The 13,649-nt window shown below is 42.7% G+C and overlaps 1 protein-coding gene across 1 annotated transcript in view; it reads right to left on the reverse strand.

Moving 5' to 3' along the window:
• Positions 1-10,789: 10,789 nt before the first annotated feature.
• LOC146701129 (voltage-gated inwardly rectifying potassium channel KCNH2-like) overlaps positions 10,790-13,649 on the reverse strand; it is a 28,311-nt gene continuing 25,451 nt past the window's right edge. Inside the window, exon 3 of the mRNA XM_085469296.1 lies at positions 10,790-10,947. Within this exon, the coding sequence (XP_085325422.1) occupies positions 10,790-10,947 (158 nt within the window). The remainder of the gene's footprint in view (positions 10,948-13,649) is intronic.

Raw genomic sequence — 13,649 nt, forward strand, 5'->3', positions numbered from 1 at the left:
CACAGCAGAACAACAATAGGACAGCAGAGACGCTTCCTTGGAGAATGGACTGAGACTTTTTTGGAATACTAATTGCTCCTTTTCCACTCTGTCTGAGGAAAATCTTTATTTTTATTCAACTGTGAAGCAGGAAATTTGTAACGAAAAAAGAAATAGTGTATGATGAGTATTGGGTTGTAATACAGAAATAGAGGGAAGCCTGTCCACATGTTTTAAGATAACCATTTGTACAAAGCAGTTTTATTCTGTATGAATCTTGCAAATGTGCAGACACACACAGAAACACACATCTCTGAGGTACAGTGTCTTTCCTGGATTCATTCAGCAAGGAAGGAAGGAAAGAAGGAAGGAAGGAAGGTGCCTCACAATCTCAGTGCTTGCTGCTGATTCGAACTTAGAGGCAACAGCACGAATCGCAGAGCCATCGTGCTTATTTACATGTATATGTACAGTCTGTTTATGTGGCTATAAATATAAGGACATGTGTGAAAGGAGAAAGAGCAGATTACATCTGCATGTAAAGTATAGGGCGTCGCTGTACCCCGTCTCAAACACAACTCACAAACGCTTACTGGGAGCCGAGAGTGAAACATTCAGGTGCTTGTTATGTTCTTTAAAAAGCACACAGAGTGTAATTTCTAATAACACTGTTTTTTTCTTACAGACACGTTTAAATCGGATGTGAGCAGGAAAGTGAAACAGACTCCAAAAGCTGGCATTTAACACCAGGCAGAGCAGCTCGGTCCAATCACATCACAGGGAAATCATAAAAAACTGTGGTTATCATCATCAGTAAACCCATCCACTCATTCAGGACAGGTTTGGGTCACTGACTGGCCATCAGATCACCGCTGAACCAACACCTCGTTCACACTGGTTGTTTTTTAGCCCAGTAGCTCTGCGAACGTCAGCCGTGGCTCTGGGCTTTTAAATGAGTTCCTAAATTTGATTACATTTTATTCTTCGGCTCCTTTTAGTAACTGGCTGCTGTTTTCTACCATGCATGAATATTATAACCATTTATTTTCCACTTTCACAAACAAACACACACATTACTTTGCATTATCCCACATTAGCTCGAGCATGTGCCACTGGAAATATTCCCACTGACGTAGCTGATCTTTAGCCCTTTATTGTGTGCGTGTAAGTGCATTCAGAGGAGCCGTGCACAGCACATTGGGTGGCTAATGAGGCACACAAGCGATGCTGCACTGTCACATTCTGGCGTGTCATGAATCATAAAATACAGGCAGTATCCCACACAGCCATACTTATAAGAGAATGTGATGCACAAGTTGATCATGATTTGTGTTTTTGTGATCTAACTCAGTGTCCCAGTGAAGATGGTGAAGAGTTTACAATAATCCTGTTGCACCTTCTCTCCTTTTATACACTTACGCTGTGAAAACGAGTGAAAGTTTGTGTCGTTATCTTCTTCATCTGTGTTAAAACAAAAGCTCTCCATCTCATGGACACCTGTCTCATCAGCTCTAAAACCTAATGCAGTTTGTTGTTGTGTAGGCGGCAGTTGACAGCATTCGTTGTGTGTGTGTGTGTGTGTGTGTGTGTGTGTGTGTGCCTTATGTCCTCTTACAGCTGGAGGTGGGTTCACCATAGCAATCAACAGCTAAGAATGCTAAGAGGCTGCAGGTCTCTAAGTGCTTTGCTTAGCTACTGCTGCTAGGCAATCAAGAGTCCCCCATCACAGAGGACTGCCTGCTCCTCTGGGCTCGCTGCATTATGAAGGCACAATGCTGTTAGCACTCTCATGATGTCTAATAGACACCTGCTACTCTTCAAGGCCCACCAACAAGCTCAAGAGTCCTTTCATAATGCCTGGAGGCGTTATCAGTGGCACTTGCAGTAGGTGAAAAAATGCAGGGGTGGTGATGCCCCAGACCGTCCCTCAGAATCTCAAGGTTTTCTAGAAGAAAGCTGATAGTCAGCTGTGTTTCTTTAACAGCTTTCTTGTTATGACTGTGCAACCAGTCAAGGAGCTACAGTTTCATTCAGGGCCACAGAGGTGTGAGATTAGCATTCAGACAGTATTCACATGTTGTCTGAACACACGTGTGCTTATTTCTCCGTTTTCCAGAGTATTAATATTGTGCAACTCCTGATCATCAGTGATCTGCTGTGTGTCCAAAGCCAGCAGCATCTAAACAGCCTGGCTGTTGGGAAAATGAAGACCCAGCTTGTCATGAAAGCAAACACACACTGACTTTTAGAGCAGCCTGAAAAGATCGAAGGGTAAATGTGACAAAGCTGGAATCAAGTTTGCACTACTTTTTTTTTTTGCCTTATTTTTGTTTCTAAGAAAAATGAGAGCCACATATGAGGATATTCGTTTAAAATTTCAATAGAACAGTAGCAGTATAATGTCCTCGTGAGTGGATATCAGGCCCTTGTAGAGCAAAATTGAGTATTTTGGTCTAAATAACCCAAAATGTGATGTATCCGGGTCCTAGGAGGTTAAACTGGCAATGCACAGAAAATTTATGAAATTATTTATTTATACAATCATTTTGGTAATTTGTACTTTGGAGCGCTTTGCCTTTGTCCACTGTGCTGCTAATAAACTATCTGAGCCAGTCGTAACACAACACAGATCAGCACACAGTCCGTGCTCCTGCAGCACAGACCTGAACTCGCTTCTTTTTCATTTTAATTTGCATTAAATTAAATGCCAAGTTGCCACACTAGAGGTGTCTAATAAACATATTAACTTGGTATTTTCTGCCATTTACAAACGAATTTCTTTATATTTTTCTTTCTCTCCCTGATGTTTTTGAACTGACTGAAGTAGGCAGCAATCAATCATTTCATTTCCTGCAGAAGAAGAGTGAGACGGTGCATCCAGTGCACTTTTATCTGAACAGACCTGCGGAAGAATCCAGCTGTGTGTTAACAATCAATTTTACTAGATTAGCTTTGATTAGATTACCTTAGATGAAAATGAAAATTCCTCTTTTACATTAAAGCATGTGTATATGGGATGGACTGGTTATGGTTGTGTATGTTAGCCCATGTCCTAGCTTTGGGAAAGCACAGGCAGTCTTATTCTGACATTTCTGTCACTTGTCCTATTCTGAAGGATTGTCTGGCACTTCCTTTTTGCAGCAGCAGTGTTCCTGCAGCAGTAGGAACAGTCACACCCTTCTAGCTTATCACAGGGAACTTCATAGCTCCTTGATACAGATTTCCTATATCAGAACCCACATTGCTGCTGGCTGATGCTGCGTAATGTTTTCTTCTCTGCTGGAGGGGCAGAGAGGGACAGAAAGATAGGGAGACAGCTGAGTGTGAATAATACAGTGGACAAAGGCTGAGAGAGTGAAGCCGAGCAACTGGAGCTAAAAGAACAACGACAATAGGAAGGACTAAGTGAGACACAAGGAACGAAAGGTTAGGGCGTGAGCTCGAGCTGAGATCAAGAGGACAGACAGAGGTGTTGAGAGGGCGAGTGTAACACAGATCCAAAACTGCTGACCTCTGCTAAACGTTACCCACAATTACATTACAATATAAAGTGCTTATTATGATTTGGTACTACAGAACTAAAACTTGAATTGAACTGAACAAAGGAATTTCTATTAAGTTAAAACTGACTCCTACCGTATTTTTCGGATTAAGCATTAAGCGGCAAAAACCAGAGGTGTGGACTCGAGTCACATGACTTGGACTCGAGTCAGACTCGAGTCATTAATTTTATGACTTTAGACTTGACTTGAAAAAATGTTCTAAGACTTGTGACTTGACTTGGACTTTTACACCAATGACCTGGGACTTGAATTGGACTTGAACCGGTTTACTTGAAAAGACTTGATATTTCACCCCAAATATTAAATTTAACATGCATATTATATAGAGATTGAAAATGTGACGTCATTCAGGGGTAAACCGCAAAGGATTCTGGGAACTCGTGGCAAGAGGTACTAGCGCACGCAGGCTTTCAATTGAAATCAGTCACACAGCGATAAAAAGAAACACAAAAAATGGCAAGAAGCTGTTGTGTTATTAACTGCAATAGCCGGTCGCATGACAGCCACGGGAAGCCGACGGGTAAAGAGATCGGTTGTTACCGGATTACGTCGTTGAAGAGAAATTGTTCGAGCCATGTTTCCGAAGTAACAAAGACGCGACGGATGGCCTGGATTGCAGCCATTCAAAGATCAAATATAACGTCCCAGAACACTCCAGCTCACAGGTTAGTCTGCTCCAAGCATTTACACGAAGGTCAGTCTGCTGTTGTAGTTAATACGTCATTTTCATAACATAATTGGTGATATACAGTGGGGCAAAAAAGTATTTAGTCAGCCACTGATTGTGCAAGTTCCCCCACTTAAAATGATGACAGAGGTCAGTAATTTGCACCAGAGGTACACTTCAACTGTGAGAGACAGAATGTGAAAAAAAAATCCTTGAATCCACATGGTAGGATTTGTAAAGAATTTATTCGTAAATCAGGGTGGAAAATAAGTATTTGGTCAATAACAAAAATACAACTCAATACTTTGTAACATAACCTTTGTTGGCAATAACAGAGGTCAAACGTTTACTATAGGTCTTTACCAGGTTTGCACACACAGTAGCTGGTATTTTGGCCCATTCCTCCATGCAGATCTTCTCGAGAGCAGTGATGTTTTGGGGCTGTCGCCGAGCAACTTTCAACTCCCGCCACAGATTTTCTATGGGGTTGAGGTCTGGAGACTGGCTAGGCCACTCCAGGACTTTCAAATGCTTCTTACGGAGCCACTCCTTTGTTGCCCGGGCGGTGTGTTTTGGATCATTGTCATGTTGGAAGACCCAGCCTCGTTTCATCTTCAAAGTTCTCACTGATAGAAGGAGGTTTTGGCTCAAAATCTCACGATACATGGCCCCATTCATTCTGTCCTTAACACGGATCAGTCGTCCTGTCCCCTTGGCAGAAAAACAGCCCCATAGCATGATGTTTCCACCCCCATGCTTCACAGTAGGTATGGTGTTCTTGGGATGCAACTCAGTATTCTTCTTCCTCCAAACACGACGAGTTGAGTTTATACCAAAAAGTTCTACTTTGGTTTCATCTGACCACATGACATTCTCCCAATCCTCTGCTGTATCATCCATGTGCTCTCTGGCAAACTTCAGACGGGCCTGGACATGCACTGGCTTCAGCAGCGGAACACGTCTGGCACTGCGGGATTTGATTCCCTGCCGTTGTAGTGTGTTACTGATGGTGACCTTTGTTACTTTGGTCCCAGCTCTCTGCAGGTCATTCACCAGGTCCCCCCGTGTGGTTCTGGGATCTTTGCTCACCGTTCTCATGATCATTTTGACCCCACGGGATGAGATCTTGCGTGGAGCCCCAGATCGAGGGAGATTATCAGTGGTCTTGTATGTCTTCCATTTTCTGATGATTGCTCCCACAGTTGATTTTTTCACACCAAGCTGCTTGCCTATTGTAGATTCACTCTTCCCAGTCTGGTGCAGGTCTACAATACTTTTCCTGGTGTCCTTCGAAAGCTCTTTGGTCTTGGCCATGGCGGAGTTTGGAGTCTGACTGTTTGAGGCTGTGGACAGGTGTCTTTTATACAGATGATGAGTTCAAACAGGTGCCATTCATACAGGTAACGAGTGGGGGACAGAAAAGCTTCTTACAGAAGACGTTACAGGTCTGTGAGAGCCAGAGATTTTCCTTGTTTGAGGTGACCAAATACTTATTTTCCACCCTGATTTACGAATAAATTCTTTACAAATCCTACCATGTGGATTCATGGATTTTTTTTTCACATTCTGTCTCTCACAGTTGAAGTGTACCTCTGGTGCAAATTACTGACCTCTGTCATCATTTTAAGTGGGGGAACTTGCACAATCGGTGGCTGACTAAATACTTTTTTGCCCCACTGTAGGTTACAAGCAAGTCTGGCGCTGAACAGAAATTGTCGCGCTATGCTCCTTTGTTTATTGTGCATAAATAGTGAATTATCCTGACTCAATATTGCGTTTCGCTTCTGTTATTATGGTACATTGACAAAAACATATACTTTTATTCACAGGATAAAACAGGTTTTAGTATCACTAATTGCCCAGTACGATTACAGCATACAGTATTATTGTCACTGCTACATTTCTGTGATGCTACCAGAAATTATTTCCACTACTAATTAATTACCGTTGAGCTCAAAGGTCCTATTAATAAACGGTTAACGAATGTGTATTTATGAAGACAATTTGTGAGACTGGTAAACTTATGATACATACGATGGTCTTTCGTTCTACACGGTGCATTTCAAGGTCCTGCACCCATCCGTCGGTAAACTGTACCTGGGCTTGTTGCAGTGACCTGAAGTTACTAAACTTCATGAGTGTATGCACTCACTCCAAGAACCGTATAATTATAAATATGCATATAAATATGCTAAGATGAGATAGCTGACTTCATCTAACTAGCAAATGTTTTCCAGGCTACGTTGGTGATACAGTTTTTTTTTAATGTGTATGATATTTTTGTCATGCGATTTTAAAGCCGGTCCTACAACCGCATCCAAGAATAACATGCAGCTTATCTCAGAACTGTCGGTGAAAATTATTCTTGGAGCTAGGTTTAATTGAGCTGCATTTTAAAGAGGTGCAATTTCACAATTTGTGTATATTTTCTAAGTTCACTATTTCGTCATGTGTTGAGAAAAACACAGATTTAAAAATTACATGGTCTAATATTTACATTTAGCATAACTGCAACATGCTTTTTTCGTTTTTTGTTTTTTTTTTAAGACTCGAAAGGACTTGAAATTCAAAATTTCAGACTTGTGACTTTACTTGGACTTTTACACCAGTGACTTGAGACTCGAGTCTGACTTGCCTGACATTACTTGAGACTTGACTTGAGACTTGAGGATAAAGACTTGAGACTTACTTGAGACTTGCAAAACAATGACTTGGTCCCACCTCTGGAAACAGATAAGTCAAACTTTACTCAACTCATTCTTCTTGCTTCCTCCACTTTCCTACCATTGATTCATTAATGTTGAATTCTCTGCAGCTGCTCTGTTTCCACGTTGTTGCAGTACATTAATGACTAACCTCATATTGTGGATGGATTATCTCAGTTGTTCTCCTGACTGAAGTTTGGTCCGTTTACAGCATCCTGCCATGCGATTGCATTTGTCCCTGACCACCGAGAACACTCACGTTAACTTTTATCGAGGGGAAAAATGTTAGCATTCATCCTCCAGCTTCACTGTTTATGTTATGCTAACATAGCTGTGTCGCTAGCGATCACGTAGCACATCATTATAGCTGTGTCCCAAAACCTAGGCCACATCCTTTGGAGGACCCGGCCTTCACGGTCTACGAAGACCGCTGTTTAGTTTTCTGTCTTCATTTATGTTGGAAGTGATCTCAGTCAGAACATGCTATATCATGTTTAGGTGGAAACTAGCGAGCTAACTTCCTGCTAACTTCTAACTCTGTTAAATGTAATAAATCCTGTTTTCATGGATGCCTGGATGTTAAACTTCATAGTTACACCTGGTAAAGCAGCAACACTGATCATTTTATTAAAGATGAAAGTTTTTAACTCTCAGTGTTTGTTTGACTTTGGGACCTGCAGCCGATGGAGTTTTGGACCCAGATTACTCCGTGAGGCTCCTGACTACCGCAGCTGTAATGCTCCAACAATCCATCAAGCGGTGCGGCTTCGTAGCTACCAAAGTCGTACTAAAACATTTTTGACAGATTTTTGATTTTTACCACATAAAATTGGTTCGAGGTCAGTAAGAACAACCAGAATTCATACATAAAGCACACTGTTGATTTTAAGTGAGACTTATAGTGCAGAAAATACGGTAGTTTATCCATTCGACTAATGCAAACCTGTGTCTATTTGTGCCTGTTGTTGCTGCGTTGTTGTGACATTCAACACAGGCATTCAACGCCTTAGAGGTAGTACTCTTCTGGAAAAGTCACCTGACCTGTATCTAAGCCTTTTTCTACATACTACATGTGTGCACATGTTCCTATTGTACTTTACTTGGACAGCATGACTGATTAAACTGGGGAGCCACTGGTGACAATTGAGTGTGAGAGTGAGAAGGGAGATCCATCATTGTGAAGGCTCATGCCTAGGCCCGGTACTAGATAAATGTGGTTAGACAAAGTCTGTGTGTGAACAGCACGTGTGTGTGTGTGTGTGTGTGTATTCTCTGTAAGCATGTACGTGTGGGTCATGGCCTCATTTCATGTAAAACACGTGCTTGCACATCGGTTGCTTGGGTTACTGCTCAACATCAGAGGAGAGGCATTTTTACTTTTCCCCTTTTGCCTTTCAAAAGGAGGGGGAGGGAGGGGGGGGGATGAAGGCACAGGGACAAGAGGAGGTGGCATAGTGTTTCCTCTCTGTGTGCATTATGGATGAGGTGTGTCCGCAGTGTTCGATCAGCAGCGTGAAGGAGGCCTCCCCCAGTTAGCTAAGATTCTCTATTTGTGTCATAGTGAGCGTGCATGTGTGTATTAGGGGCGGGTTTTAATAATTGATTCATCGATTAAAATCGATTCTGGCTTGGATAACGTGATATCGATTCATTAAAATCCTGGATCTATTTTTTTATATAAATGTATTTTGCCCAAAATTCCAGAATCTCAGGTGAAACCTCACAAAGCAGGTACACGGCTTCTGCACAAAGACCTAAACACAAAGATCAGAATCAGTGAGATGTGACTTTCTCACCCGACGGCACGAACACGGTCGGGGCTGAAAGCCGACAGCTCGCTGATTCTGATGTTTCGGCGGGTCCGCGCTTTGTGTTCACGCCCTTTTTGTGCTGCTTCTAAAGCTGTTAGTTTGATCTCTCTCCAAACAACATTGACTGAACCAGCAGCAAAAGAAGATCCAAACTACGCTTCACATAAACATCGTCATGGATTCCCTCTGACTTTTGCTGTTTTGCTTCCACCAGGATAAAATCACACGTCATGCACAGCTCTCTCTCTCTCCCTCTCCTTCTCTGTACTTCAAGAACAGTTTCCTGTCTAAAAATCTGTTTTCTGCATTATTCGCTTGCTTGTTACGCACAAGTCTACCGTTATTTCTGCCGTTCAACAGGCTTCTGAACAAATTTCAACTTTTTAAAAGTATACAAAATGCAAAACGCCGTGTCTCTAATAAAACCGCTGTAACATCAGAGGTAACGTTCATATGTTGATTAATGGTTTTCTTTTGTTTTTGATGTACTGCAGAACATTTGTATAAAATCCCAGGCCAGGAAAATCACCTTCATGTTTTTCTGTGTTTTATCTTCAGCTACTTTGACACAAAGGCATCTGCTGTGACGCTCACACCTTTGATAAAGTCTGGAAAGTGTCAGCTTCCTTTTTATACATACAAAAATATGTAAATGTACTGATCTGAATTAGAATATTTCTGACTGTCTGAGGCAAAATTTCCCAGATACAAATCGAATCGAATCGAATCAATTTGAATCGAACTGTGGATCGAATCGATTCAGGACCTTGTGAATAGAATCGATTCTAGAAATCAGTGACGATACCCAGCCCTATGTGTGATTATGGCTGATGCAGGAGACACTACGAGCATACCTGCCCCAGAACAGTCTATACTGTGTGAGCTCTCTCAGTATGAAGGCTGTAGGACTTCTGGAACAATGGGCTTGAATACACTTACTAACAATGCGTTTGCACAATTCTGCGTAGCTCATGAGTACAAATGTTTCCCACACAAATCTGTGATTTATCAATAATTTCTTATCTCAGTTGGTTTGCATGCAAACTGTTGATCTTTGGACCCACAGCACCCCGATACAGGAAGTCTGTAAAAAGTCCTAATCTCTGATCCTGTGGGTCTTACCCAGCAGGCAGTGCAGCCTGTGGGCAGCCAATGGGGACTCACCCAGGTCTACCTGCCTCTCTCCTTACAAGGCCACATTTGCACAAACACGCCACTCCACATGTGGATATATGAGCAGATACATCATCTTTATTCTTAATAATCTTTATTCTTGATTAAGAATAAAGATGGTTTATTATTAAAATGACATATAAAGCTCTGTTTGACACTTTGTATCACTGCAAACATCAAAGGTTTCATGTTTAGACCTTTTACCCTCGAACATTAATGAGAGGTGAGCTGCTCTCAATCACAGCTTCCTCTACAGAACAAATGACATCTTTGCTGCCTTAAAATGAACAGGCTACTACTAATAATAATACACATTATTATTGTTCTTGTTGTTTCTTTTTTTTTATATTTTCAAACTGTAAACAAAAACACCTTAAGCTCTAAAATGCTCAATAAGAAGGTGCAGGCTTTAACCTCCACCCATCCATTTTTTGGGGGGAGGGAACGGGTTGCCGTGGTAGCAGCAGAGAAACCCTGACAACCTTTTCACCAGTCACCTCGTCCAGCTCATCCAGGGAAACCCTGAAGTCTTCCCAGGTTGTCATGGTCCTGAGTCTGTTTTGTATTATTTATCCTTGCTCGTCTCTTGGTTTTGATTCCTAGCTCCTTCGTTCTTCCGCGTTTCTTGTGTTCTAGTTCTTTGGTTCTGTGCTCCTTCTGTTCAGTGTGTAGTCATCCCTGCCCGTGGGTTCCCTCTGTTCTCTGTCAGTATCGTGTCTCTGAGTTCTGTGATTTCCTGTGTTGCTTCTGCTCTAAGTCCCCTCGTACTTCAGGTTTGTTGGTTCTGGTTCCTTGTTTCTTAATTTTCCCAGTTTAGGTTTCCTTTAGTTTCTGCACATGCCATCTCTGTTTCTGTTTGTATCCTCACCTTGTAAATAAAGCTCACTCGCATCAGGTCAGGGCCTGCATTTGGGTCCATTCACTCATGCCGCAGCCGTGACACAGGTCATCGTAGAGATGTAATCTCTCCATCATGTCCCGGTCCAAGTAGGACAACCCCTCACTCAGGTGGTGACGCCTTGTGATGGGGAAGAGCAGCGGCTCTACTTCTAAGAAACACGTCCACCATGCAGAGAAAGCTCATTTGCAGCAGGAACATTGATCGATCAGGTAAATCGACAGCTTCTCTCTTTACCGCGACACGTGCAGCGTCCACATGACTGGGATTCGTCTGTCAGTTTAAACATGTGTTACAGTGTCTCCTATCTCATCTTATTGTACCTTACATGTTCTTATCTATCTTTGAAAATAACTTCTATCATTGTTTGATTATTGCAGTGAGTTTCTCCTCGCAGGCTGACAGATCACATGGTCTGTGTCCTCCACCTTGTAGCCTGTTTGTCTTTTTCAAACTCCTTTTGGACTTGAGCCACCAAGAGTCTGCCAGAGGAAACGACACTCAGCTCGTTATTTATTCTTTTTAAATTGCCGTCATTTCCGTGGAAATACTTTGGAAAGCTGTGCCTCCTCTGCTTTCCCCTTTGGACCTCAGTCACTGCTGTTCACATTTTCACAGTCAGACTTTCTCCTGATCTCTTGCCTTGGAGGTGCAGGCTGCTGGTTCAAGACGATTCTGATTCACTAACATACGGAGCGTGGCAAGAACAGAACAGGCTTCAGGTTTCATAAATGAGATGCAGGTTTGCACAGGCTAAGAACATTTCCACTCAAATATTAGTGAATGAGGCCCAGGCTGCTGCAGGGAAGCTGCTGTGACTGTGAAACTATTTAAACATAAGCTGGAGGAAACACCATACATGGTTAATTACCTGCTTACAATGTACGATAATCTTCAAGACCTGGGCAGAAATCAACTGTGAGTAGAGCAGGACTCATCCCTGCATGAAAAATGATAGTTGCACTTGAATCATACGAAAACCTACTTGTAATATTCGATATGGTGTGAGGCTGTCCACTGTCCCTCTGTGCCAGCGACACCTCGGTGACCTCTCGTTACCTCCAAGTATGATACTTTGTGGATATGTGATTAGTCAGTGCTTTGAGCATGGTCATTACGTGAGTCACTTCTTAATTACAGTGCTATTCCATTTTAGTTAATATGATCATTTTTCTTCTGTCTGCAGTAAAAGGGTATACTGAGGATATTGCACTGTGCCAGCAGCGGCCAAAGCTTTGCAGGCATTAAAGTCAGAAAAGCTAAATGCTATGTGTTGTTAGCATGGTGGACATATTGTAGCTTTCACTGGGTTCTTTGTGTGCGACTGGTGTAAACAGTGGAAAGAGAGATCTGTGAGGAGCGGAGCTGGCAGAGAGCTCCTCATAAACATCACTACAGAGCACACAGCAGGCTCCACCTCTTCTCTCCTTTCCTTCTCACTTTCACATAACGGTCGCTGTGTCATTGCACAGTGGAAATGGGATGGACTCAAGTGTAGTTTCAAACCCGGAGGCTAGAGGTGCAGTGTAACAAAAAGAGTCTTTCTTCACAATGCTCAGAAGCTAACAGAAATCTCAGACTAGAATTAAGGAACATAAACTAGACGTCTGAGGCGAGAGAAAAACTATGACTATGACTAGATGGCAGGGATAACTGGGTGCAGGGACTGGGCAAAGCTTGCAGGTGGGGGTTGCTTGGAGGAGGAAGGCAGGAGAGGTCCAGGTGGGTGCTGCATGCAATGCAGGGAGGCAGGCAGGAGAGACTGGCAGTTCAAAAAGGTAGGTAGGTGGTAGGTGGGTTTCAGATGTAAAGTTGGCAGATAATCTGGCGAAGACCAGTTGAGTGCGCAGGTATGATTGCCATCAGGTGAGGAACAACAAAGACTCCACCCAGCGGGGAGGAGCCGATGCCGTGGAAAACTACCCAGACCATGACACGCTGCTTCTCTCTCTGTCTCATGCTCCCACTTTGTTTCTCCCACCTCTCACCCAATGGTTGTTCCGAGCTTCTCAGAGCTGTGGCGTCTTCCTGTTTCTTAGTCACCACTTTTCCCTTCGGCCTTCTTTTCCTCCACCTAAGCCCCCTCTCTTCTGCTGCTCTGTTGTCCGTCTACAGGTGGAAAACATCCAGCAGATGCTCTGGCCGTAGCCCAGGGAGTTGCTTTCTTTATTACCACGCGCCTCTTTATCACGATCATCAGAAATACATTCGTGTGGTAGGACGGACTTCTCCAAGGGTTTGACATGTTTATCTTCCTCTAATGTGCGTTCAGGTGAGCTCGTTTAATCACACTGCTATTTCATTAAAACAGTTGTAGCATGAAAAAGAACAGATGGCTATTTAATTGTTGTCTCACTCAGTAATAATCGACCACATTTATATTAAATGCCATCTGGAAACAGACCACACGCACCATACTCTCCGTCCCAAACGTTTGTGCTGCTCAAAAGGAAAAAAGGAAAAAATCTGGCACTAAGTTTGTTGCTAAAGACACAAATGAAAACATGGACTAAACAGCAGTCAAACTATTCACACAAACTTAGACAAAAACATGAGCTATCATGTGCCAAATGTTCCCTACACAACACAGAAACAAAGTGAGAAGCTTTGACAGTCGCTCGAGGCTGACTGAAGGAATCGGCTGAAACTGGCCTGCTGTTGGACTGATGATGAGAACTATGATTACAGTTAACTTAATCAAATCAATATGTATTCATTTCCATGGGCTCTACTTCAACCTTAATTCAAGTTAAAATAAAAAATAAATAAGATACAGAGGAAGGACACGGTGCTGGCCTACAGCAGAAAGACGTCTGTGGATGTGCACGCCACTCAAAAGCAGCCAAAGCTGAA

The sequence above is a fragment of the Copadichromis virginalis genome, linkage group LG9 (genome assembly GCF_057382275.1).
Source record: "Copadichromis virginalis isolate Kocher_CV1m ecotype Utaka linkage group LG9, C_Virginalis_male_GT1.1, whole genome shotgun sequence".
NCBI lineage: Eukaryota > Metazoa > Chordata > Actinopteri > Cichliformes > Cichlidae > Copadichromis > Copadichromis virginalis.